This window comes from Cervus elaphus, chromosome 1 (genome assembly GCF_910594005.1).
Source record: "Cervus elaphus chromosome 1, mCerEla1.1, whole genome shotgun sequence".
In the NCBI taxonomy this organism is placed as follows: Eukaryota; Metazoa; Chordata; class Mammalia; order Artiodactyla; family Cervidae; genus Cervus; species Cervus elaphus.
Genome location: NC_057815.1, coordinates 76,711,400 through 76,738,305, shown reverse-complemented (window position 1 = coordinate 76,738,305; position 26,906 = coordinate 76,711,400). Strand labels below are relative to the sequence as shown.

Genomic DNA, 26,906 nt, shown 5'->3' with positions numbered 1-26,906 from the left:
AAAAGCAGAGCCATCACTTTGCCAACAAAGGTCCATCTAGTCAAAGCTATGGTTTTTCTAGTAGTCATGTACAGATGTGAGAGTTGGACCATAAAGTAAGCTGAGCACTGAAGAATCGATGCTTTTGAACTGTGGTGTTGGAGAAGACTCTTGAGAGTCCCTTGGACTGCAAGGAGATCAAATCAGTCAGTCCTAAGGGAAATCAACCCTGAATATTCATTGGAAGGACTGATGCTGAAGCTGAACCTCTAATACTTGGACCACCTGATGCGAAGAGCCAGTTCACTGGAAAAGACCTTGATGCTGGGAAAGATTGAAGGTAAAAGGAGAAGGGGCGGCAGAGGATGAGATGGTTGGGCAGCATCACCAACCTGATGGGCGTGAATTTGGGCAAACTCCGGGAGATTGTGAAGGACAAAGAAGCCTGGAATGCTGCAGTCCATGGGGTGACAAAGAGTTGGACATGACTTTGCGACTGAAAAAAAACAATGCAAAATCATGTATGTGAAACTTTGGAGAATTGTGAAGCATTGTAGGATTTGAAGAATCTTTCATTCAGTAATAATAATAAAAAGCACAAATGGGAAATCTTAAAAGCAGTCAGAAGTGGGAAAAGATTCACTATTTTCAAAAGAACAATAATACTATTAATAGTGGACTTCTTGATAATAATTGTTCAGTCCAGGAGATAGTGGCATGATACTTTAAAGTGCTTAAAAGAATCCTGTTCCCCTCAAAACAGCCTCAAAAATGACATCATGAGTACTGAACGAGTTTTTCTAAGTGGAAGCAGTAATATGTAAGTCTTCATACTAGGCAGTGCATTTGTATGGCATTCTGGAAGAGGCAAGACTATGGGAATGGGAAACAAATCAATAGTTGCCAGGTGTTGAAGGATGGGATAGGGATTATCTATAAATGGAATGCATAAGAGAATTTTGAGGAGTGATGGACTCTTCTGTATGGTACAGTGTATGGTAGAAACACTTCTCCACACTTCTGTCAAAATCCATAAACCTGTACACCACAGTGAACTATACTATATGCAACCTTTATAAAAATTCAGCCAGAGTGTGGGGAGAATTTCAGGATGGAATGCAGACTGTGAAAATATATGTAACAGTTTCATCATTACTTCAGTGAAAGACATGGGTGGGAGAAGAAGCTGATTTAAGAACTTTAGAGACTGTACTTTAAGTTGATCAGTTCAGTTGCTCAGTCATGTCCGACCCTTTGTGACCCAAGTACTGCAGCACGCCAGGCTTCCCTGTCCATCACCAACTCCTGGACCTTGCTCAAACTCATGTCCATCAAGTCGGTGATGCCATCTAACCATCTCATCCTCTGTCATGTTGAGTTGATACTGTAAGGCTGAAGACAAAAATGCTTAAATGTTTGCATTAAACACTCTCTGGTTGACAGATTTATTTTTCATGGGAGTAATACTGAGACTACTTATAGCTATGCTAGGGTTGAACAAATTAAGCAAGTTATAGAGCTGGGTAGAATTTTTTTCTTCTGTTGAAGGAAGAAGTTACAAATAAGTATGTGTTGGGGGAGGCTAGAATGAATTCTGTGGTGTGGGATTAAAGTTGAAGATATCAGTATGAACTCATTTAGTATAAACAGATACAGAAATACAGACATGTATACACATTGGTTAGACTATATACATAGATTTTCTGGCTATGCTGAGAGGACATAGAGGTAGCAACACTCCCATAGCAGGAACCATCTATAAGTGCTCACTTTTTGGTTCTAAATGTCATTATCTAATAGAGGAACCAGGACCCCTTGAAGAACTGGCTTATTCTAGAGTTGGATATCTTGTAGTGCTGGAAGGTACTTTAAGAAGGTACTTAAAACAGCATGTCAGAAGGGTACAGAAACCAGCCTGGAAGAATTCCCATGAACATAGCTGGAAGAATTTGAGCAACAAAATAAATGATGATAGTATTGGATTGTAACCCAAAGAATAAAATAAATATCCATTATACTCTACTAACATAAGTGAATGATAAAATAAATAAATGAGGGAGATGGGGCAAATCTTTTATTCCAATTAATAAATGTAGGAGGAAGGAAACCTTCCCTTAAAGAAGGTTTCCCTTAAAGAAACCACCCTTAAAGCATCACAGTAATAATTACTGCAGGCAGGATCCACTGATGAATGCTAAAATTAGTGGATGGAACTTTAAGGAGAAATAGAATAGTTGCAGTACCTTTCCCAAATTGTTTAGTAAGTTACTGTGGTGGTTTTACACATGTTTACAAATTGCTTGATATTCTTTTCTCTAGGAAGTGAAGCTTAATTTCCCTCGCCTTGATTGTGGATTAAGTTTTAACAGATAGGAAATATAAAGGGAAAAATAGTTTACTGTGGAGAAACTTGGCAAATGCCACTTTAACTAAGTGGTTAAGTTTAAGATCCCCAGAAAGAATTGATGTGGTTCAGTAATTCATGTGAACATCAGGTACTCATGTTATGATGTGATGAGAAGGTAACTTTACTGCTGTGGTATTCTTCTTGAAACCTAATCATGAAAAAATATCAGACAAACACCATATGTGGAACATTCTACAGGATATCTCATCAATGTTTGTCAGAACAAGGTCATAAAATACAAGAGAGAAATTATTACAGATTGGAGGAGTCTGAGGAGACATGATTAACTGTAACATGGTGTCCCATATTATATCCTGATACAGATATTGGTGGAAAAACTAGTGAAATGTGAAGAAACCTTTTAGTCTAATCAATAATATTGTAACAATGTTATTTTCTTAACTTTGATAAATGTACCCTACTTATGTAAGATTTTAATGTTAGGGAAGCTGGGTAAGGGTATATATGAACTCTACTATCTTTATAAGTCTTCTGTAAGTCTAAAATAATTTCAAAATAAAAAGTTTGTAAAAGGAAATTTAGACATTGAAACTGAAAGTTCAAGAAATATTACAGTGCAAATCAATATGATTCTTTTTTTTTTAATTTTAAAGAGATAGTAAGCAAGCAAAACTATATTTGATCATTCATTTAATATTTCCTGAACACTTATTCCAGGATTTAGAGAATATAATACCATGTAATAAATAAGGACTGCAGAAGATACTGTGAGTCTGGACAAGGAAATGTCTAATTTTACTAAGGGGAGTGAGGAAAGCTTCATAGAAGAAGTAACTGATGCAGAGATGTTGTGAATGAGTAGGAATTTCGGACCAGTCTTTTTCAGGGTTTATCAGTTATGTTGTTCTTTTCAAGGAATTCATTTTCCCCTTTGATTCTCTCTGTTGCAAGTTGTTTTGTGTTTTATTACTATCCATTCTTATCTTTATTATTTCCTTACTTTGTTTAATTTGTTATTCTTTTTGTCTTGAACTTCTAAAGATGGTATTTAGTTGATTAGTTTTCACGTTTTTTCCTTTTCTAATGTACGGCATTTAAGACTCTAAACTTTTCTCTTAGCATGCCTTTAGTTGGATCCCACAATTTTATGTAGAGTCATTAACTATATTATCTACATCTTTACTATCATTCATTTCAGATTACTTTCTAATTTTCATTGTAATTTATTCTTTGACCCATGCATTATTTAGATGTGTACTACTACTTCTACAAATATTTGAGAGTTTCATTTTACTTTTTATTAACTTTAAAAAATGATATTTTGGATAATTTTATGTCAGATTATAAACTTTACATAATTTCAGTCACTTAATATTTGTGGAGCTTTGTTCTCTAGTCCAGCATATAATCAAGTTTGGTGAATAGGCCAACAGAGATGAACTTGAAAAATATATAATATGTATGCTGTATTTCTTGGGTGCAATATAGAATGACTGTGAATTTGGTCAACTTTGTCAATCTTGTTCACATCTTCTGTATAATTATTATTATTTTTTTGTCTTCATTTTTCTTCTCCTTTTTCTTTTTCTGTACATATTTCAGTCTGGTTATTTTTTCCCCTTCCTTTCAGTTAATGAATTTTCAGTTTATGTAGTTTGCTGATTAGGTCAATCTATTGAGTTCTTAATTTTCCTTCTTATATTTTCAGTCCTAATATTTTCATTGGTTCTTCTTTTATAATTTTCATTCCTCTGCTGAAATTGATATTGTCATATAGTTTCTTGCATATAATTTCATATATTTAAAGTCTAGATCTATATATAGTATATATATCTATGAACAGTAAGAAAAAGCAAAAAGATATGACTCCAGAATATGAGCCCCCAAGTTGGTAGGTGTCCAATATGCCACTGGGGAAGAGCAGAGAAGTAGCTGCAGAAAGAATGAAGAGTCTGGGCCAAAGTGGAAATGACACTCAGCTGTCGATGTGTCTGGTGGTGAAAGTAAAATCTGAGGCTATAAAGAACAGTATTGCGTAGGAACCTAGAATAGTTAGGTTCATGAATCAAGATAAATTGGATATGGTGAAGCAGGAGATAGTGTGAATGAACATTGACATTTTAGGAATCAGTGAACTAAAATGGACAGCAATGGGTGATTTTAATTCAGATGGCCATTATATCTACTAATGTGGGCAAGAATCCCTTAGAAGGATTGGAGTAGCCCTTATAGTCAACAGAAGAGTCTGAAATGCAGTACTTGGGTGCTATCTCAAAACCAACAGAATGATCTCTGTTCATTTCCAAGGCAAACAATTCAACATCACAGTAATCCAAGTCTATGCCCCAACCACTAAGGCCAAAGAAGCTGAAGTTGAACGGTTCTGTGAAGACCTACAAGACTTTGTAGAACTAACACTAAAAAAAGATACCCTTTTCATCATAGGGGATTGGAATACACAAGTAGGAAGTCAAGAGATATCTGGAATAACAGGCAAGTTTGGCCTTGGAATACAAAATGAACCAGCACAAAGGCTGAGTTTTGCCAGGAGAACACATTGGTCATAGCAAACACCCTCTTCCAACAACACAAGAGACGACTCTACACATGGACATTACCAGAGGGTCAGTATTTAAATCTGATTGATTATATTCTTTGCAGCCGAAGATGGAGAAACTCTACAGAGTCAGCAAAAACAAGATCGGGAGCTGACTGTGGCTCAGATCATGAGTTTCTTATTTAAAAATTCACGCTTAAATTGAAGAAAGTAGGGAAAACCACTAGGCCATTCAGGTATGACTTAAATCAAATCCCCTATGATTATACAGTAGAGGTGATGAATCAAGGGATTAGATCTGGTAGACAGAATGCCTGAAGGTTTGTAATATTGTTTAGGAAGCAGTGACCAGAACCACCCCCAAGAAAAAGAAATGTGAGAAGGCAAAATGGTTGTCTGAGGAGGGCTTACGAATAGCTGAAAAAAGAAGAGAAATGAAAGGGAGGGGAGAAAGGGAAAGATATACCCAACTGAATGCAGAGGTCCAGAGAATACCAAGGAGGGATAAGAAAACCTTAAGCGAACAATGCAAAGTAATGGGGAAAAACAATAGAATGGGAAAGACTAGAGATCTCTTCAAGAAAATTGGAGATACCAAGGGAACATTTCATACACAGATAGGCACAGTAAAGGACAGAAACAGCAAGGACCTAAGAGAAGCAGAAGATATTAAGAAGTGGTGGCAGAAGACACAGAAGAACTATACAAAAAAGGTCTTAATGACCCAGATAAGCTTTACTGGTGGCTCAGGTGGTAAAGAATCTCCCTGCATGCAGGAGACATGGGTTCAGTCCCTGGGTCAGGAAGATTCCCTGGAGAAGGAAATGGCAACCCACTCCAGTATTCTTGCCTGGAGAATCCCATGGACAGAGGAGCCTGGTGGGCTACAATCCATGGGGTCACAAAGAGTCAGATATGACTTAGCAACTAAACCACAAACTCTGATGGTGTGGTCACTCATCTAGAACCAAACATCCTGGAATGTGAAGTCAAGTGGGCTTCAGGAAGCATTATTATGAACAAAGCTAGTGTAAGTGATTGAATTCGAGCTGAGCTTTTTCAAATCCTAAAAGATGATGCTGTGAAAGTGCTACACTCAATATGCCAGCAAATTTGGAAAACTCAGCAGTGGCCACAGGACTGGAAGAGGTCAGTTTTCATTCCAATCCCAAAGAAAGACAGAGCCAAAGAATGTTCAAACTACCACACAGTTGTGCTCATTTCATGTGCTAGCAAGCTAATGCTCAAAATCCTTCAAGGTAGGCTTCAGCAGTATGTGAACTGAGCACATCTAGATGTACAAGCTGGATTTAGGAAAGGTGAGGAAAAAGATCAAGTTGCCAACATCCGTTGGATCACAGAAAAAGCAAGTGAATTCCAGAAAAACATCTACTTCTGTTTCTTTGACTGTGTGAATCAACAACAAACTGTGGAAAATTCTTAAAGAAATGGGAGTACCAGACCACCTTACCTGTCTCCTGAGAAACCTGTATGCAGGTCAAGAAGCAATAGTTAGAATCAGACATGGAATAATGGACTGGTTCCAAATTGGGGAAGGAGTACATCAAGGCTGTATATTGTCACCCTGCTTATTTAACTTATATGCAGAGTACATCTTGCAAAATGCCAGACTGACTCACAAGCTGGAATCAAGATTACTGGGAGAAATATCAGTAACCTCAGATATGCAGATGATATCACTCTAATGGAATAAAGCAAAGAGGAACTAAAGAGCTCCTTGTAAGAGTGAAAGAAGAGAGTGAAAAAGCTGGCTTAAACTCAGCGTTCAAAGTACTAAGATCATGGAATCCAGCCCTACCACTTCATGGAAAATAGATGGGGAAAAAGTGGAAACAGTAACAAATTTTATCTTCTTGGGCTCCAAAATCAAATCACTGCAGAGGGTGACTGCAGCCATGAAATTAAAAGACGCTTGCTCCTTGGAAGGAAAGCTGTGATAAATCTAGATAACATATTAAAAAGCAGAGACATCACTTTGCCGACAAAGGTCCGTATAGCTAAAGCTATGGTTTTTCCAGTAGTCATGTATGGATGTGAGAGTTTGACCATAAAGAAGGCAAGAATTGATGCTTTCAAACTTTGGTGCTGGAGGAGACTCTTGAGAGTTACTTGGACAGCCAGGAGATCAAACCAGTCAGTCCTAAAGGAAATCCTCTGAATATTCATTGGACTAAAACTCCAATACCACCTGATGGGAAGAGCTGACTCATTGGAAAAGACCCTGATGCTGGGAAAGATTGAGGGCAGGAGAAGGGAGCGACAAAGGATAAGATGGTTGGATATTGAGTCACTGACTCAATAGGTGTGAGTTTGAGCAAACTCTGGGAGATAGTGAAGGACAGGGAAGCCTGGCATGATGCAGTATATGGGGTTGCAAAGAATTGGACACGACTTAGTGACTGAATAACAACAATATCTATAAACTCGAATATAGGGACCTGTAGATCTGTTTTTGTTGCCTCTTTTTTTCCTTCATTTTTGGGTCATTTGACTTTTTGGTGGGGTGCAGCCAAAAAAACAAAACAAAACAATGATTTGCTAAGGAAATTAGTAGGAAGGAAACTGGGTAATTAATGGTTTAATCCTTGCCGGGATATTCCCATGGACAGAGGAGCCTGGTGGGCTACAGTCCATGGGGTCAAAAAAGTCATATACAACTGACCAACTGAACATGCATGCAACGTGGTAAATAACATTAAGCAGCATTCAGTTCCCTATAAAATTAGTTGTGCTGTCATAACCCTTTTGCAATTATAATGATTTGTAGACTCTGTATCTTGAACTACATGGAAAACTGGAAAAATGAGTGTTATCCACATTGCTGAAAGATAACATTATAATATACTCCTGCTATGTTAGGATTTTGATATAACTTCTTGCTTTTTATTAAAAATTATTATTTACATTTTATTTGAACTTTTCACTTTTATTCATTCTTCAGGCAATTTTCAAAAATCATTAATAAAAATTCTTATTAAATTGTCAATGAGAAAAAATATGATAAATTTGGTAAGGCAATCCCATATGTAACTTCAATAAAATATCCAAGAATATAGAACCTTAAAAAAGGTTTTAAAAACTAAACCTTAAAGTGTTTATCTTTTATTAGCTGCCTTAGGACTACAAGGATTTTATTGTTTTTACAAAAACAATAAAAGAGGAGTAATTTGCTGGTTTATTTACTCTTTATAACCTTTAGAAAGTGACATGCTTTTTTTAAAGTACTTGCTTCAGGCTGTAGTTTTACACGATGGACTGTGTGTTGGTCAGGCCTCTTCAATTCTTGACCCTGAACAGATTTAGGGACATAGTATATATAGCATGCTCTTGTCTAAGTAGCCAAAACTGAAACTGGGTACTTTTATTCTCCTTTTCAAACTCATAATCCACCTCCTACGAAATGGCCCAATTCAGTTTTTCTTATTGTCTAATACAATATTAATCACTCTTTCAGAGGGTTTCTTGGTTTGATTAAGTACAGAGTATCAAAAATAAATATTTCTAATATGCATGGCATAGCCTAAATGCTCACACTTAAAGAAAAGCTGTTTCCTAAGAAAGAAATTTCTTTTTAATTTATGGTTACTGAGCTGTTGAAGATTTTGTTTATCTCCTTAGTTGAGGTTTGGTAGTTTGTTGTTTTGGAATAATTGGTCTGTCTCTGTAAGTTGTCACATTTATGAGCATAAACTTATTTGTAGCATTGCCTTAACTTTTTAATGGCTATAGAACTTCTGTACATGGTTTCTTTTAGCATTCTGCAGATATTTAAAATTATTGATTTAAAGTCTGTCTAGGTCCATTGTCTGCATTTGCTCAGGAACAGTTACTATTAAATTGTTTGTTTGTTTTTTTCCTGTGTATTAATCACTCTTCTGTTTACCTGGATGCCTTGTAATTTTTTGTTGAGAAATGGAGATGGGCATTTTGAGTATGTAACAACTCTGGAAATAAGATTCCTCCTTCTCTACAGGTTGCTGCTTGTTTTTGTCATTGTTTGTTTACTGACTTTTCTGAAATAATTTTAAGTCTTCAGTTTTTGTCATGTGTGTCATGTTCTTAGCTTAGTGATCATCTAGTGCTTTGTCTGACAGAGATAGCCTAAAATACCTGGAAGCAAAACAAACAAGAAAACCTCTCAGTCTTTGCTGAAGAGCTGTGTGTGAGTGTGTGTGTGTGTGTGTGTGTGACGAGTGTGTGTGTGGTGACAGTCCTTTAACACTCAACCAGTCCCCTTGCAAGTCTACCTGTCAAAGTTTCCAATAGAAGCTTCAGATTTCTCTAGTGATACTTGTGTTTATTGTGTGGACAAATTCAAGAGTATTACAGTATTTTAAACAAAATCAGAGTTTTTCTAAATAATTGCTTCCTGGTTGACTATAGACTTCCTCCCTTGATTTTGGGTCTGTTTGTGCTGCTTCCCAGAGCGGGTCTGTCTTTACAGCTCTTCCAGCTATATCTCACTGTTTCTAACTTGACCCTAATGAGTTGGGTGGTGGTGTCAGGTAGGGAATAGGAGCATTTTCTGACATTTCTATTAAGCCCTCAGTCTTTGGTGAACCTGATTTTCAAGGTGAAGCCTTCACTAGAATTCTGATCCCTCTTCAGTGTTTAATGGTAGGCCTCGCATGTATTCCTTCCCCTGCCCTAGTGATAGAACTGTTATTTTATTTTTCTAGCCTTCTCTCAGCTTCAGTGGGTTTCCACAACTGCTCTTATGCTACAGTTTTTATTGCCTTTCCCCCCGTAGATGAGGGTTTTGTTCTTTCGAGGAGATAAGAAAGATAGTCTTGTCTAAGTGAGTTTTTAGTGTTGTCGGCTGATCCTTTTCCTAGCTACAGAGGTTTTCCACTAGTGTCCTTAGATGTGCTTTTGATTGTCCTTTCCCCTGCAGATTAAGTTTTTGGTCTGTAGGAGATTTAGGGAAGATGGCTTGTGACTGCTCTTCTCCTCTCCAACCAGTACCACAGGGGGAAAGTTTTCTCAGATTCTTTCCTTCCTTCTCTGTAAGCACCTGGTGGGTTTCACGGAAGAAAAACCTGTCAGAAAGCATTAACCTCCTTACTTCTCGAGCCATCAGGAGATTCATCGTCTTACACCAGCCCATGCTCTGCCTTTAGAAATGTATTAAGGACTTGTAGCTGAGTTTTCTTATCAGTACTCAGTGGCTTATGTCCCAGGTAAGCAAATGCCATGGTTCTTTTCTCCCTGCAGTCACCTGTCTCAATCCGGATTTTGGATTACTTGGTTGATACGGGACCTCAGTTCTCTGATGGATTTAACTATTTAACTTGCAAAATTTCTAACTTTTTTTTTCTTGTCGTAATAGTGGGAGTATGTCATTTTTTTTATCTCTTTAGATCTCTTTCTCTTTAGAATCAAAACTGGAAATTTTCAAGTCCTCATTTACTAGCATTTTTCTTCTTTTTGACGTAGGAAGCAGAAACTCAGTATGAGGAGCAAATTGGTAAAATTATGATGGAGACACAAGAACTTAAATGGCAAAAGGTGAGTATTTCCTCCTCTGATTATCATTTTATTTAAAAATGTATTTTAATCCTTACTTACAAAGCTAATTTTTAAGTTTCCAAAGTATAATATTTGGAGAATTGTGCATCATTTTGGAGAGTGTCCAGAAAATTACAACTAAAACTGTTAATAACATTTGGGCTTCCAGAAAACAGAATAACCATTTTTTTTCCCCAGGCTTTCTAATAAGAAAATAGCAAAGGATAACTCTGGAAACTATTGTGAATTATTTCATCTCTGAAAAACATATTGTGTATTATAGAAGAGTCAAAGTATTTTTTAAGAAATGAAACCTCAGAATAGTACCATATTTTCCTAGGCTATTATTACATATTATAACCAAATATTAAAAAAAATCTGATTATCTTATCCATATAGAAGCATTTTTAATAGTGCTGCTCTTGCCTTTCCAGCAAAGTACTTTTAATAGCTAAAAACTAAAAGCTTATTCGAGATGGCCCTTCTTCTCAGTGTTAGGCAGTTTTGAAACAGGATCCTGGAGACAACATGTCAGAATCAGAATTCACATAGTACAGAGGATGTGTCTATGATAGGAATTTTGAGGCCAGACAGATCGACAAGGTTGTGTAGAAATGGGAGTAAAACCAGAGTTGGGTTACATGAGGGACAGGTCTGAAATAAAGAAACCTGTCTGTGGAGAGGAAAACACAGGTAAATTCCAAATACAATTTAAACTTCCAAGCATATTTCAGAACATAAAGTCATACCTTGTTTTGAATAGAGAGCATCAATAGTCGAAAGTTATCGGAATCCTTAAGTTAATCAGTAAGTTTAATATAGTCCAGTTTAAAATACCACTTGTGTATTTGGGATACTTACGCTGATTCTAAGGTTTATGTGGAAATAAACTTGAAAAAAGTGGCTGGGAAAGTTTTGAAAAGAAAGAGGATGAAAGAGCCACACTAGAATCTTAAACATATTTTAAAGCTGCAGTGATTGAAATAGCTTGGTAGTACACATGAACATATAGAATATAACAGAGTCCAGAAATAGATCCAAATACATGAAATAATTAGTGAATGGTAATACCAGACCACCTGATCTGCCTCCTGAGAAATCTGTATGCAGGTCAGGAAACAACAGTTACAGCTAAACATGGAACAACAGACTGGTTCCAGATCGGGAAAGGAGTACGTCAAGGCTATATATTGTCACCCTGCTTATTTAACTTATATGCAGAGTACATCATGAGAAATGCTGTACTGGATGAAGCACAAGCTGGAATCAAGATTGCCAGGAGAAATATCAATAACCTCAGATATGCAGATGACACCACCCGTATAGCATAAAGCAAAGAAGAACTAAAGAGCCTCTTGATGAAAGTGAAAGAGGAGAGTGAAAAAGTTGGCTTAAAATGCAACATTCAGAAAACTAAGATCATGGCATCCGGTCCCATCATTTCATGGCAAATAGATGGGGAAACAATGGGAACAGTGACAGACTTTATTTTCTTCAGCTCCAAAATCACTGCAGATGGTGACTGCAGCCATGAAATTAAAAGACGTTTGCTCCTTGGAAGAAAAGTTATGACCAACCTAGACAGCATATTAAGAAGCAGAGATATTACTTTGCTGACAGAGGTCCATCTAGTCAAGGCTATGATTTTTCCAGTAGTCATGTATGGATGTGAGAGTTGGACTATAAAGAAAGCTGAGCACCAAAGAACTGATGCTTTTCAACAGTGGTGTTGGAGAAGAGTCTTGAGAGTCCCTTGGACTGCAAGGAAATCCAACCAGTCCATCCTAAAGGAAATCAGTCCTGAATATTCATTGGAAGGACTGATGTTGAAGCTGAAACTCCAGTACTTTGGCCACCTGATGCGAAGAACTGACTCATTTGAAAAGACCCTGGTGCTGGGAAAGATTGAAGTCAGGAGGAGAAGGGGACGACAGAGGATGAGATGGTTAGTTGGCATCACTGACTCAATGGACATGAGTTTAAGTAAGCTCTGGGAGTTGGTGATGGACAGGGAGGCCTGGAATGCTGCAGTCCATGGAGTCTCAAAGAGCTGGACACAACTGAGCTGAACTGAACTGAAAGGTGGCTTTTCAAATCTGTGGGGAAAAGTAGATTTTTTAAGAAATGCTATTAGAACTGGGTACCATATGAAGCAAAATAAAACCAGATTTCTTCCTTATTTTATGAACTTGTAGAAAAGTAGAAGTTTCATATATTCTTATTGCCAATGTAAATTAAGAGTGTCTTATTGAATTTCCCAAAATACATAGGTCCCATTACTTTTTATATAACCCAATTTTAACTTGTCCCTTTTGAGATACTGCTAAGACTCTGCCTAGATCTGATATACAGAGTGCCTGATGAACTATGGATGGAGGTTCATGATATTGTCCAGGAGACAGGGATCAAGACCATCCCCAAGAAAAAGAAATGCAAAAAAGCAAAATGGCTGTCTGAGGAGGCCTTACAAATAACTGTGAAAAGAGAAGTGAAAAGCAAAGGAGAAAAGGAAACATATACCCATCTGAATGCAGAGTTCCAAAGAATAGCAAGGAGAGATAAGAAAGCCTTCCTCAGCGGTCAGTGCAAATAAATAGAGGAAAACAATAGAATGGGAAAGACTAGAGCTCTCTTCAAGAAAATCAGAGGTACCAAGGGAACATTTCATGCAAAGATGAGCTCAATAAAGGACAGAAATGGTATGGAACTACCAGAAGCAGAAGATATTAAGAAGAGGTGGCAAGAATACACAGAAGAACTGTACAAAAAAGATCTTCACGACCCAGATAATCACGATGGTGTGATCACTCTCCTAGAGCCAGACATCCTGGAATGTGAAATCAAGTGGACCTTAGGAAGCATGACTATGAACAAAGCTAGTGGAGGTGATGGAATTCCAGTTGAGCTATTTCAAATCCTAAAAGATGCTGCTGTGAAAGTGCTGCATTCAATATGCCAGCAAATTTGGAAAATTCAGCAGTGGCCACAGGACTGGAAAAGGTCAGTTTTCATTCCAATCCCAAAAAATGCTTAAACTACCACACAATTGCACTCATCTCACACGCTAGTAAAGTAATGCTCAACATTCTCCAAGCCAGGCTTCAGCAATACATGAACCATGAACTTCCAGATGTTCAAGCTGGATTTAGAAAAGGCAAGAGGAACCAGAGATCAAATTGCCAACATCTGTTGGATCATCGAAAAAGCAAGAGTTCCAGAAAAACATCTTCTGCTTTATTCACTATGCCAAAGCCTTTGACTGTGTGGATCACAATAAACTGTGGAACATTCTGAAAGGGATGGGAATACCAGACCACCTGACCTGCCTCTTGAGAAACCTGTATGCAGGTCAGGAAGCAATAGTTAGAACTGGACGTAGAACAGCAGACTGGTTCCAAATAGGAAGAGGAGTACGTCAAGGCTATATATTGTCACCCTGCTTATTTAACTTATATGCAGAGTATATCATGAGAAATGCTGGGCTGGATGAAGCACAATTGAAATCAAGATTGCAGGCAGAAATATCAATAACCTCAGATATGCAGATGACACCACCCTTATGGCAGAAAGCGAAGAAGAACTAAAGAGCCTCTTGATGAAAGTGAAAGAGGAGAGTGAAAAAGTTGGCTTAAAGCTCAACATTCAGAAAACTAAGATCATGGCATCTGGTCCCATCACTTCATGGCAAATAGATGGGGAAACAGTGGTTGACTTTGTTTTTTTTGGGCTCCAAAATCACTGCAGATGGTGATTGCAGCCATGAAATTAAAAGACGCTTACTCCTTGGCAGAAAAGTTATGACCAACCTCGACAGCATATTAAAAAGCAGAGACATTACTTTGCCAACAAAGGTCTGTCTAGTCAAGGCTATGGTTTTTTCAGTAGTTGCGTATGGATGTGAGAGTTGGACTATAAACAAAGCTGAGCGCTGAAGAATTGATGCTTTTGAGCTGTGGAGTTGGAGAAGACTCTTGAGAGTCCCTTGGACTGCAAGGAGATCCAACCAGTCCATCCTAAAGGAGATCAGTCCTGGTTGTTCATTGGAAGGACTGATGTTGAAGCTGAAACTACAATAATTTAGCCACCTGATGCGAAGAGCTGACTCATTTGAAAAGACCCCGATGCTGGGAAAGATTGAGGGCAGGAGGAGAAGGTGACGACAGAGGATGAGATCGTTGGATGGCATCACTGACTCAATGGACATGAGTTTGAGTAAATTCTGGGAGTTGGTGATGGACGGGGAGGTCTGGCATGCTACAATCCATGGGGTCACAAAGAGTCGGACACGACTGAGCGACTGAACTGAACTGAAGACTCTGTCAAGGTAGTGTCCTCAGTTACTGCAGTGAATTCTAATAAACATGGTTTTGCTTTATTAACAGGTTACTTGGGTGTTTTAGTTGAGTTCATATTTGTATATGGTGTTAGATAAGGGTTTAGCTTCATTCTTTTGCATGTGTGTATCCAGTTTTTCTAGAACCTTTGGTTGGAAAGACTGTTCTTTCCCCATTGAATGATCTTGGCACCCTTGTCAAAAATATTTGACTATGTGAGAAGGCTTATTTCTGGGCTCTTTATTTTGTTCCGTTGGTCCATGTGTCTTTCTTTATGCCATTACTACACAGTTTTGATTCCTAGAGCTTTCCCGTAAGTTTTGAAATCAGGACATGTGAATCCCCGAGCTTTTTTCTTCTTTTTCAAGATTATTTGACTGTTTGGGGTTCCTTGAGTTTCCATTTGAATTTTAGGATGAGTTTTTCTATTCCTGGAAAAATATAATTGGAATTCTGATAGAGATTACATTGAATCTATGGAAAACTTTGAATAGTATTGACATCTTACTAACATGAAGCTTTCCAATCCCAGCACAAAGGATGTGTTTACATTTTTTATGTTTTATTTAATTTAATTTCTTTTGGCACTGTTTTGTAGTTTTCATTATACAGGTCTTTTATCTCCTTGGTGGAGTTAATTTCTATGTATTTTATTCTTGTTAGTGCTACTGTAAATGTAACTGTTTTCTTAATTTCATTTTTGGGTTGTTCATTGTATTGAACATGCAACTGATTTTGGTGTGACTGTATCTTACTACTTTGCTAAATTCATTTATTCAATTTTTTGGTGGCGTCTTTAGGGTTTTGTACATATAAGACCTGCAGACAGATAATTCTACATTTTCTTTTCCAAACTGGATTTCTTTTTCTTGCCTCATTGCTTTGACTAAGGCTTCCAATACTGTGTTGAGTAGAAGCTGTAAAAGTGGGCATCCTTGCTTTCTTCCTAACCTTAGAGGAAGAGCTTTCAGTCCTTTACCATTGAGTATTATGTTCATGTGGGGTTTTCAAATATGGCTTTTTTTATGTTGAGGTAGTTTCCTTCTTTTCCTAGTTTTTTGAGTTTTTTTTTTTAAATCATGAAAGGGTATTGAATTTTGTGATTTCCTTTTTATTTCATAAGTTGAGATGATTGTGTGCCTTCCTCCCCCTTCATTGTGTTAATGTGGTTTATTGCATTGATTGACTTTTTGTCTGTTGGACTCTTCTCTTATCCCAAGGGTAAATCCTACTTGATCATGGTGTATGATCCTTTTAATATACTTTTGAATTCAGTTGGCTAGTGTTTTTGTTTTTGTTTTGTTTTTTTGAGAAATGTTGCATCACTGTTCTTTAGGGGTATTGGTCTATAGTATTCTTTTTCTGATATGTTTTTTCATCTGGCTTTGGTATCAAGGTATTATTGGCTTAAAAGCATGAGTTAGGAAGTGTTCGTTCCTTTTCAACTCTTTGGAAAAGTTTGAGGAGGGTTGCTGTTAATTCTTCTTTAAATGTTTGATCAGGCTCAGGGCTTTTCTGTGTTGGGAGTTTTTTGTATTACAGATTCAATCTCCTTAATAGTTATAAGCTAAAGCTAAAGTGAAGTCACTTAGTCGTGTCTGACTCTTTGCGACCCCATGGACTGTAGCCTCCCAGGCTCCTCCGTCCATGGGGTTTTCTAGGCAAGAATACTGGAGTGGGTTGCCATTTCCTTCTCCAGGAGATCTTCCTGACCCGGGGTTGAACCCACAACTCCCGCATGGTAGGCAGACACTTTACTGTCTGTAAGTGTCAGGGAAGTCCTAATAGTTATAGGTCAATTAAATTTTTCTGCTTCTTTGTTATTTGGTAGGTTTTGCATTTCTAGGAATTCTGCATTTCATCTCGGCTACCCAATTTGTTGGCATATAATTGTTCATAGTACTCTTTTTTTTGTTGTTGTTCATAGTACTCTTATTGGTTCAGTTCAGTTCAGTCGCTCAGTCATGTCCGACTCTTTGCGACCCTATGAACCACAACCCGCAGGCCTCCCTTCTATCACCAACTCCCACAGTTTACCCAAACTCATGTGCGTTGAGTCGATGATGCCGTCCAACCATCTCATCCTCTGTTGTCCCCTTCTCCTTCTGCCTTCAATCATTCCCAGCATCAGGGTCTTTTCAAATGAGTCAGTTCTTCGCATCAGGTGGCCAAAGTATTGGAGTTTCAGCTTCAACATCAGTCCTCCCAGTGAATACCCAGGACTGATCTCCTTTAGGATGGACTGGTTGGATCTCCTTGCAGTCCAAAGTACTCTTATAATACTTATTATTTCTTCAGAATCAGTAGTAATGTCCCCACTTGCATTTTTTAAATTTGAGCACTTTCAAACTTTGAGCCTTTTCTTTTTTTCTTAGTCCATCTGTCCTGTGTTTAGTCGCTCAGTCATGCTTGACTCTTACTGAGGCCCTCCAGGCTCCTCTGTCCATGGGGATTCACCAGGCAAGAATACTGGAGTAAGTTGCCATGCCCTCCTCCAGGGGATCTTCCCATTCCAGGGATCAAACCCAGGTCTGCCTCATGCAGGCAGATTCTTTACCGTATAGTCACCGGGGAAGCCTAGTCCATCTAGGTAAAGGTTTGTCAGTTTTGTTAACTTTTCAAAGAACTAAATTTTAATTTCACTGATTTTCTCTATTTTTCTTTTCTGAAATTTTAAAATTTATTTTTGGCTGTGTTGGGTCTTTGTTTCTGCGTGGGCTTTTGTCAAGTTGTGGAGAGCAGGGGCTACCCTCTCGTTGTGGTGCAGAGAGTCTCACTGCAGTGGATTCTGTTGTTGTGGAGTGTGGGCTCTAGGGTGCGTGGGCTTCAGTAGTTGCAGCTCACAGACTCTAGAGCACAGGGTTAGTAGCTGTGGTGCATGGGGTTAGTTCCTCCACGGCCTGTGGAATTTTTCCAGATTAGGGATTAAACCCATGCCTCGAACCTGTGTCTCCCACATTGGCAGGCTGTTTTTTACCACTGAGCCACCAGGGAAGCCCTCGCTATTGTTTTTCTATTCTCTATTTTATTTATCTCTGCTCTGATCTTCATTATATTCTTTCTCTGGCTAACTTTGGGTTTAGTTTGTTCTTCTGTTTATCAAGTGTAAAGTTAGGTTGTTGATTTGAGATCTTTCTCATTTTTAATGTAAGCATTTATAGTTATAAATGTCCCCATTAGCATGTTTTTTTGCTGCATCCCATCAGTTTTGGTATGTTGTATTTGTTTTCATTTGTCCTTCTTTATTTTCTAATTTTCCTTGTGATTTCTTTAATCACAGTTCTTTAAGAATTTGTTGTTTAATTTCCACAAATACATGGGTTTTCTAGTTTTCCTCCTGTTACTTATTTCTAACTTCTTCCCACTGTGATCAGAAAGGATACTTTGAATGCAATCAAAATCTATTGCAGCTTAATTGCCTAGCATATGGTCTGTCCTGGAAAAATGCCCAATGTGCACTTGAGAAGAATGTATATTTTGTTTTGGGGTAGAATGTTCTATTTAATCTATTAGATCTAAGTTGTTTACTGTGTTATTCCAGTCTCCTCTATTTCCTTGGTTATCTTCTGTCTGGTTATTCTGTTTTTGAGAATGAGGTGTTGAAGTCTTCAACTGTTATTGTAGAACTATTTTATCACCTCAATTCTGTCCATTTTTGCTTCATATATTTTGATGGTCTGTCATTTGGTTCATAAATGTTTATGATTGTTATCTTTTTCTTTATTGAGTGTTTTATGAATATATAATGTCTTTCTATGTCTATTGTAACTTTTTAAAATTTAAAGTCCACTTTTCTGTTTGTTTGTTTGTTTGGTTGGTTATTTTGATGGTATCTTTTTCCACTTTTTAATTTTAACATATTTGTGTCTTTAGATCTAAAGTTAGTCTCTTGTAGATAGCATAAAGTTGGATCACATTTTCTATGCATTCTTCCAGTGTTTGTCTTTTGATGAAAGACTTTAAATGTAATTACTGATAAGGATAAGCAAAATTCTATCATTTTGCTATCTGTTTTACATGTATCTGATAGATTTTTGTCCCTCATTTCCTGATTACCATCATCTTTTGTGTTTAGTTGATTTTTTATGGTGAGATGTTTGAATTCCTTTCTCATTTCCTTTTGTGTATATTCTCTAGCTATTTCTTTTTTGGTTACCATAGGGATTACAGTTAGCATCTATTATTATAGCACTCTAATTTGAATGTGTATCAGGTCAATAACATATTAAATACTCTATTCCTTTATAGTTCTATCGACACCCCTTTCAGTTGTTGATATTACAAAATTATATCTTTATATATTGTGTGCTCAAGAGAATAAACTAGTAGTTTTAAATATGTATTAATCTCTGAATTTTTTTATAATAATAGCAACTTCATAGATTTTTAACAATATTTATTTATTTATTTGGCTGCACTGGATCTTAGTTGCGACGCATAAGATCTTTGTTGCCACATATGGGATCTTCATTACAGCTTGCAGGATCTTTAGTTGCAGCAGGCAGGATCTAGTTCCCTGACTAGAGATTGAACCCAGGCCCCTTGCGTTGGGAGCATGGACCACTGGACCACCAGGGAATTCCTTAGTCTCTGAATTGCATAGAAAACAAATGTGGAGTTACAAATGAAAGTTACAGTAATACTAGCTTTTAGTCTAACAATTTTTTAAGTATTAGTTTCTTAAATCACGTAGAAACAAACAAACAAAAAAATTGTTAGAGTAATACAAGCTTTTATAAATTTCTCATTTATTTACCTTTATTGAGATTTTATTTCTTCATATGGAAATAAAGACTTTTTTTTCTACATATGGAAATAAAGATTTTTATTTCTTCATATGGACTCTTTTGTGTCCTTTCATTTCAACCTTTTATCATTTCTTGCAGGGCAGGTCTAATGGTAATGAATTCTCTCAGCTTTTATCTGCATTTTAGATAATGAGGAAAGGCAATTTACATGAGATGGTGATAAGACTATGCAGTATATTTCCTGAGTCCTTGGAGTATAATACTTTGCTCATTTATCCAAAGTAAGAAAATGTCCAAGGTTGGGGTATCAGTAGCCAGTTTCATGTGGTAAGCTGTAACAGATGTGTGTGGTGAAAGCCAGTGAGTGTAGGAGAGTGTGGACTTAATGGTCTTGAGCGTTAGACATAACCTTCTTGGTCACGGCAGTTCAAGAATGTCAGATTTAAGGTGCCATTAACTTTCTACTTTCCCTCAAGATTGGAAATGATTGGGACAATGAAATATCCAAATAAATGACAAGACTTTGCAAGATTCCCTAATCACAGGTCTGGTAGAAAGTGCCTCTGTTACTGGAAATACTCATATTGGGAGCACAAAATCAAATAATTTTTCCCCACTATCATAATTATAGCTCTCTCTCAAGAAAAATTTCAATCCATCCAGAAAAGTAGTAAGCAATGATCAGAACACATTCAGAATCCTTTGCAAGTGTTGATTTTAGGAAATCCATTTGGACACGTTCAGTGGGGGGTCCTGAAGCTTGGGTTTAGAAGGATAACAATTTTACTAGGATTGTGAGGGAGACATAAGATTTGCACCAGAGACGTCCTCAAAAATCTTATTAAAATTACCCCACCAATGCTAATGTTCCCGATGGGTAATTTCTTGTAAATGTTTGCAGAGTTCCATTGAGGTTCTCTGGTGCCACCAAGTGTCTGTCCGGAAAGTGTCAGGGATTCTCTTGTATTTTACAACCATGTATTCTTTTCAGACTCTGGAGCCAGTTGTGGGCATTCCAGAATAGCATTGTTTGTTGTTGCTGCTGTTTTTATCTCCAGGAAAATTTAGCTTTTTAGAGTATCTTTGGGCCAGGAGCTAACTGAGGGCTGCCTGTGTGTCATAAAGATAAACTGGGATATTTCCTTTAGGCTTTATTATCCTGTATAGTGTGGTTTCATGATAGCCACTTCTTTAGGAAGCATTAGAGTACTTAATAACTGTTGTTCATTTTAATTGGTAATCCTACTGCGGTTAGAAACTCTCATTGTTTTTACGGTATTACAAAATCATGGAATACTCCAGATACTATTTCAGATAACCTTGATATTATTGATAGTTTTATGTTAACTCTGTTATCTCTTGACACTTGGCAAACTCTGCTGAGTGGGTAAGTACTGTCATCTGAGCTGGTTTTACCTCTGATAGAGTCTTGTTTTAGGGGTCAGTTGAGACTCTTACAGTATATCTTACCTGATGGTTCCCATTTCAGTTTCAGAAAATGATATATCAACAAATAAGACCTGGGTTCAGTCCCTGGGTTGGGAAGATCCCCTGGAGGAAGGCATGGCAACCCACTCCAGTATTCTTGCCTGGAGAATCCCCATGAACAGAGAAGCCTGGCAGACTACAGTCTATGGGGTCGCAGAGTCAGACATGACTGAATGACTAAGCATGCAATATTAAACCCAGATTTTCTAGGAGTTTTTAATAAATCCATTTGAGGCATAGTGATTGTTTGAACAGAGGCTAGATCTCGTGAAATTCCTCTTCTTTGGGTAGTTAGAAAAAGGGTAGCAATCTTTAAAGGATAGCACTGAGTTGAAATTTATGAGGGAGAAAGTAATAAAAAATTTATAGGAAGTAAGCCTGCTTGCTGAGAAATGTGTTTTTAGTGAGTGTCCAGGCTTGTTCAGCATATAGAACTATCAAATTTAAACAAGGTCCTTAAACAAGTCAGTAGAAGCTTCTGCTAGTTTGGCTGCTGCTAATACTATCCTTAAGTAAGGAGTAGGATTTTGCCAGTGGGTAAAGGGGAAGATTGTAGTAAGCAGTTGGGCCCTGCCGATACTTGTAGTTTTCTGTTAGAGTATTAAGGACTTATCTGAATTTGCTCAGATGCAAATAGAGAGAAAGCTTTATGACAATTTGGAGGGCTCTAACTGCAGGTATGTGTGTGGGGGGGCTGTTGAAAAGTTATTTTTAAATGACAATATTCTTGTTTTTGTTTAAGTTCCTAAGGGAAAAGTTCCTTTATTGAGGACTTAAATGATCCAATATCTGTAGTAGTCAGTGAAATCTAGACAACTTCCTAATATTCTCTTAGTAAGCAGTCTTAGAAATTACTGAATGGCTCATAATTTGTCAGGAATGATAGATTTACCCCTCTTGGGGTAAATTATACCCTAAATAATGTACTTTATTCTTACAAAATACTAAAGTGTTTTTTTTTTTTTTTTATTTTCATGTCCTTTATGAGCTTAAACAGTAAATAGATGAATGGAGTTAGTCTTAGAGCTCTTTTTATCTTTAGATCGTAGCAAAAACTTGCCTACATATTGAATAAGTGTAGAGTTACAGGGAGATTTAAGGTCCTAAATTCCTCAATAAACCCCTGAAGCATAACTGTTTAGGTAAATTGCTGACTCTTCCAGGACAAAACAAACAGGTGAAACTATCTTGATCTAAGGGTACACAACAGAAAGCAGAACACACAAATATATAGTAGTAAAATATATAGATTCAGGAGGCCCTGAAGGTAAAATAGTATTTGGGCTCAGTGCTATCATGAGTTGGGGAAGTGGTTATTTATTTATGGTCTTAAGGTCTTGAACAAATGTTCACCCTTTGGGTTCTTGAATGGTGAACAGTAGTGTTTTAACACCAATATGGGTATGATTGGGCTTCTTAGGTGGCTCAGTGATAAAGAATTTGCCTGCCTAACAGTAGATGCAGGTTCAATCCCTGGGTCAAAAAGATCCTGGAGAAGGAAATAGCAATCCACTCCAGTATTCTTGCTTGAGAAATCACATAGACAGAGGAGCTTTTTGGGCTGTAGTCCAAGGGGTCACAGTCAGGCATGACTTAGCAACTGAGCATGCACATGGAAATCTCCTATTTCTAGATTTACAGCTGTTCACAAAAAGTGGGGAGAAAGCTGGAGTTCACACCTACTTCATAATCTTCTCCTCCCTGACATTTCCTATAAATTCATTCTTTCCTTGTTGCAGCAGTAGATTAGAGTCTAATAAACTGGGCAGTAGCCTCTGAAAAATTTTGTCCAATATCTACAGGTTTTCTAGATGCCTGATTTTGGGGTAATTCCCTCGTGGTCCAGTGGTTAGGACTTGATGCTTTCACTGCTGGGGCCCAGGTTGAATCCCTGGTCAGGGAACTAGGATCCTCCAAGCCACATGGTTTGGCCAAAAAAAATTTTTAATGTCTGATTTCCTATGCAGTTTGGGATTTCTTAAGTCATTCTTTGGATCTTCTTACTTTGCCTTTTCTATTTTTTGCAGCTGAACCAATTGATACAGACCTTGGAAATGGCATATTATTTTTTAAAATTAGTTATGAGAATTAAAATATTTTAAAGGAATTGCTAGCTTCAGAAAAAATAAAAGTTGTATGAGAGTAGAAATGTAACTATGATATACCATGTGGCTTAGCACTGAATAAAAATTGCATAGTTACAAAAGTATAAATACTATTAATATTTGTCACATTTTTTATATAACTCTGTTGGAAGAATAGAGGGAGGACATGTAGGATTATGGTTGTACAAGAAAGCCAAATTCCCAACTATCATAATAGATCAGTAGATCATTAAAAAAATTTTTTTTAATTGATAAATCAATGTATATGTAGGACTATGGAATAAAATAAAAGAAACATTTGAAAGTGGTTGTCAGTTTTAGAGCTAATTTTTTAAATTATAAGAATTATTTGATAAAGGTAGAAGAAAAATTCATCTTGAATCTAAAGGACAAGACACAACTTCAACTAAAAAAAGGTAGAGAGTAAAGAAATAGAATTGTGTATATAAATTTTTTTTTACATGCCCTATGGTACTTCTGATTTTGTAAAAAATTATTTCAGTGAGTTTAAAGAATCATAGGTTACCATATAAACACTTGTGCTTAGGTAATAAAATTGTTTTTTTTTTAAACTCTTAAAACTAGTCTACTTGTGTATTGGACTGTTAATCTTAATAATTTTGATGATATTTTCTTGAAGAAAACTTTATAGTGAGCTATATTCAGAGTTTAAAATTTTAAAAAGCAATATGTTTTATCATGAAGAAGCAACTGGAAGCAAAATTATTGTATGCTGAGTTCATGACAGTTAAAAAATCATAAAATTGTCATAAGTTGCATCTTAAGAGCCTAAAATAATATGTACAATGAAGATGTTTTATTTGTGAATCCAATACAAATTTAAAACTGAGTTGCTGTAATTTATGTTTTAACTTTTCATAATTTTTAAAATAGGAAACTCTTCAGAATCAAAGGGAAACATTAGCAAAGCAACACCAAGAAGCCATGGCAGTTCTTAAAAAGCAGGTAATTTCTTAAGGATAGAAAAACACTACAGTTTTAAATATTGCACTTTTCCCACTTCTCATGAATATTATGACATGTTGTTCTTCATAGTCACTGAAGACAGAAAGTGTGTTATTGGAAGCAGGAGATGAACAAGGTTATTTTGAATCACAACTGATAATACTGTAATGTAGTAGAATGACTTAATTAAGGAGAAAGTTATTTTCTTGGAAAGGTGTTTTCATTTGTCCTAAATAAACTATGTAAGTGAATGTGTATTCTTGCTCTTTCTTTGCCTTCTCCCCTCTTTCTTTAATCAGCATATCCAGTAGCTTACATTTTCACCTTATTCCTTTACCCAAGCAAGAATTATAACACTGGTGAAAAGCTGAGATGCAAGTAGGGAGATATAAAGGATGAGGAGATATGATTATCATTCACCTCTATAAATTTCAAGTATCAGCAAATAAAGGAAAAATCAGTAGAAAAATAGAAAAAATAAAGGAAAAATATTTTAAAGAAATGAAAAACAACCCCTTCCATTATTTTGAATTCTAAATTGTATAGCTCTTCTTTTCTGTCTCAAATTTCTCTTCAGTACCTAGTTATAAAATATAAGTGTAAGAAATGTGCCTAAGGAAAATATACTCTGAAAGTGCTTTTCCTATAGCCATGCCAACATCACCATTTTTTCTTCCTTTTTCCTTCCCTCTTTTTGTTTTTATCGCCATACAAGTGTGTGTGTTTAGAAAGAAATGCATAAAAAGAAATAAACCTATATAACGTAAATTACTAGTGGGTTAAGGTTATGGATAATTTACACTGTGGCTTGGATTTGTTTGAGCAGATGGTAAACTTCTTCCTTGTAGTCTGAAATTAGCTTTACGTAAGTTATGGGAGTTTTAATTGAAGGGTAAGGAAGCAGAAACCAACTCTACAGCATAGTATTCCTTAGGGGAGAACAAGTCTAAGTCTGTCACCACAAGGGACTCTGGGCAAGAAAGAAATCTAGGTATCAGAGGTTAGAGGAGAAAGTGCTATTGCATTCTTTTATTTTTTCTTTTTCCTTTAAAAAATATTTGTTTCTTCTTTTTTTTTTAAAAGAAGAGATTTTTGAATGTAGGTGAGGAATATGGAAAATGAGATGGAGAAATGCCAAAGAAGTTTTATTTCTTAACAACTTTGCCTAGTATCCTTGTGTTGCTTGGAATATTTAATTAGTTTTCTTTGGCAAGTTCACTTTAGTTTTCCTGTTTTAAAATGTCATTATTTATTAGACTGACACATGCATTTTTAAAAAATTTCAGAAAATACTGTCAGTGCAAATATAAACTATATCAATTTCATAAAGTGTGCTTTTAGAAGATGTTATATGTTATTGTTTATGAGTAGATGTAACATACTGAAACATGTAAGAAACTGGGGGGGGAAAAACGTTCAAGGATGATTGATACTCTGATCATAAGATTAAATTGTTCATTTACTTTGGTGACTGCCTTTTCCCCCCATTTTATATTTTTATTATTTATTTTCTCAGTGTAAAAACATAATCACATTATACTAAATTCAAACAATATAGACATTTCTGTAGTCTCACTGGGCTTCCCAGGTGGCACTAGTGGTGAAGAACCTGCTCCTGATGCAGGAGACATAAGAGACACAGGTCCAATTCTTAGGTCAGGAATATCCCCTGGAGGAGGGCATGGCAACCCACTCCAGTATTCTTGCCTGGATAATCCCGTGGACAGAGGAGCCTGGCAGGCTGCAGACCATAGGGTCGCAAAGAGTTGGATACCACTGAAGCGACTTAGCACACACATAGTCTCATTGACCGGTGTAAATCACTGGTAACATTTCATTTACCTGTATTTTGATTTTTAAAATTCTTTTTCAGTTGCAAATGAAGGTGTGTGCCTTGGAAGAAGAAAAGGTATTTATTAATTTTTTAATAATTTGAAACATAGTTAAATGCTTTTAATGATCAATTGTTCACTATAATGGAAAGATGCATCGGTAATAAACAATGGAGACTATTAATTTCCTAAAATCTTAGAAACAGGAAGGATTTAAGGGAATCCTGTTACTTCAGCTCTTACCATTTTACAGTTAAGAGTATTGAGGCCTAGTAAGATGTAAATGACTTGCTGAAGCTCCCATTTTGAAGTGGTAAAGTTGAAACTAGAACCTAGATTTCTTCAGCCTTTAAATTAATGCTCTTTCCACTATACTGCAGTGTTTCTATTAAGTATAATATGTTTTTAATGCCTTTTAAATGAAATTACATTCTTTAAAACACAGTAAAATAGTTAATACATGTTTTTATTATATCAAAAGATATGCCATTTATAATATTAAAATTTATAGCTATTTTTAGCAAAAGAACTTTCTTAAAAATTTTTATAATATCCCTATATTTATAAAACAAATGTAATTGTGTCTTATTAATTAGAATATATTTATTCTAGCTATATGAATTAAATAATTATATAGTGTCCATAAGTTCTCAGGAATGCTCTACTGATAAAATGATTTATTGTTATGATGAGGTTTTCCATTTCATGATATTTGTAATCTTGTATAGACCTTATTGTAATTTTGTGATATTTTGTAATCACTAGAAATACAGGTTATAGTACAGTTACAAGTTTAAAGTCTGTGAAGTATTTAGTTTTAAGTAGAGATGTTGATTCTTGAACTCTTGTTTTCTCTGTTAATGTCACTTACATTGGAAATTAGTGAAATATAGTTTTTTGCTTAAAGGGAAAATTTCAACTTGCTACAGAAATAAAGGAAAAAGAAATAGAAGGATTGAAGGAAACATTAAAGACATTACAGGTAAAGTAATTTAGTATT

General features: G+C 36.3%; 1 protein-coding gene across 1 annotated transcript in view; it reads left to right on the top strand.

Annotated features, from left to right (window-relative positions):
• The window catches only part of CCDC73 (coiled-coil domain containing 73), a 154,785-nt gene that overhangs the window by 42,843 nt on the left and 85,036 nt on the right, over nucleotides 1-26,906 (top strand). Inside the window, exons 4-7 of the mRNA XM_043908843.1 lie at nucleotides 10,362-10,433; nucleotides 24,003-24,074; nucleotides 25,948-25,983; nucleotides 26,814-26,888. Of these exons, the coding sequence (XP_043764778.1) occupies nucleotides 10,362-10,433; nucleotides 24,003-24,074; nucleotides 25,948-25,983; nucleotides 26,814-26,888 (255 nt within the window). The remainder of the gene's footprint in view (nucleotides 1-10,361; nucleotides 10,434-24,002; nucleotides 24,075-25,947; nucleotides 25,984-26,813; nucleotides 26,889-26,906) is intronic.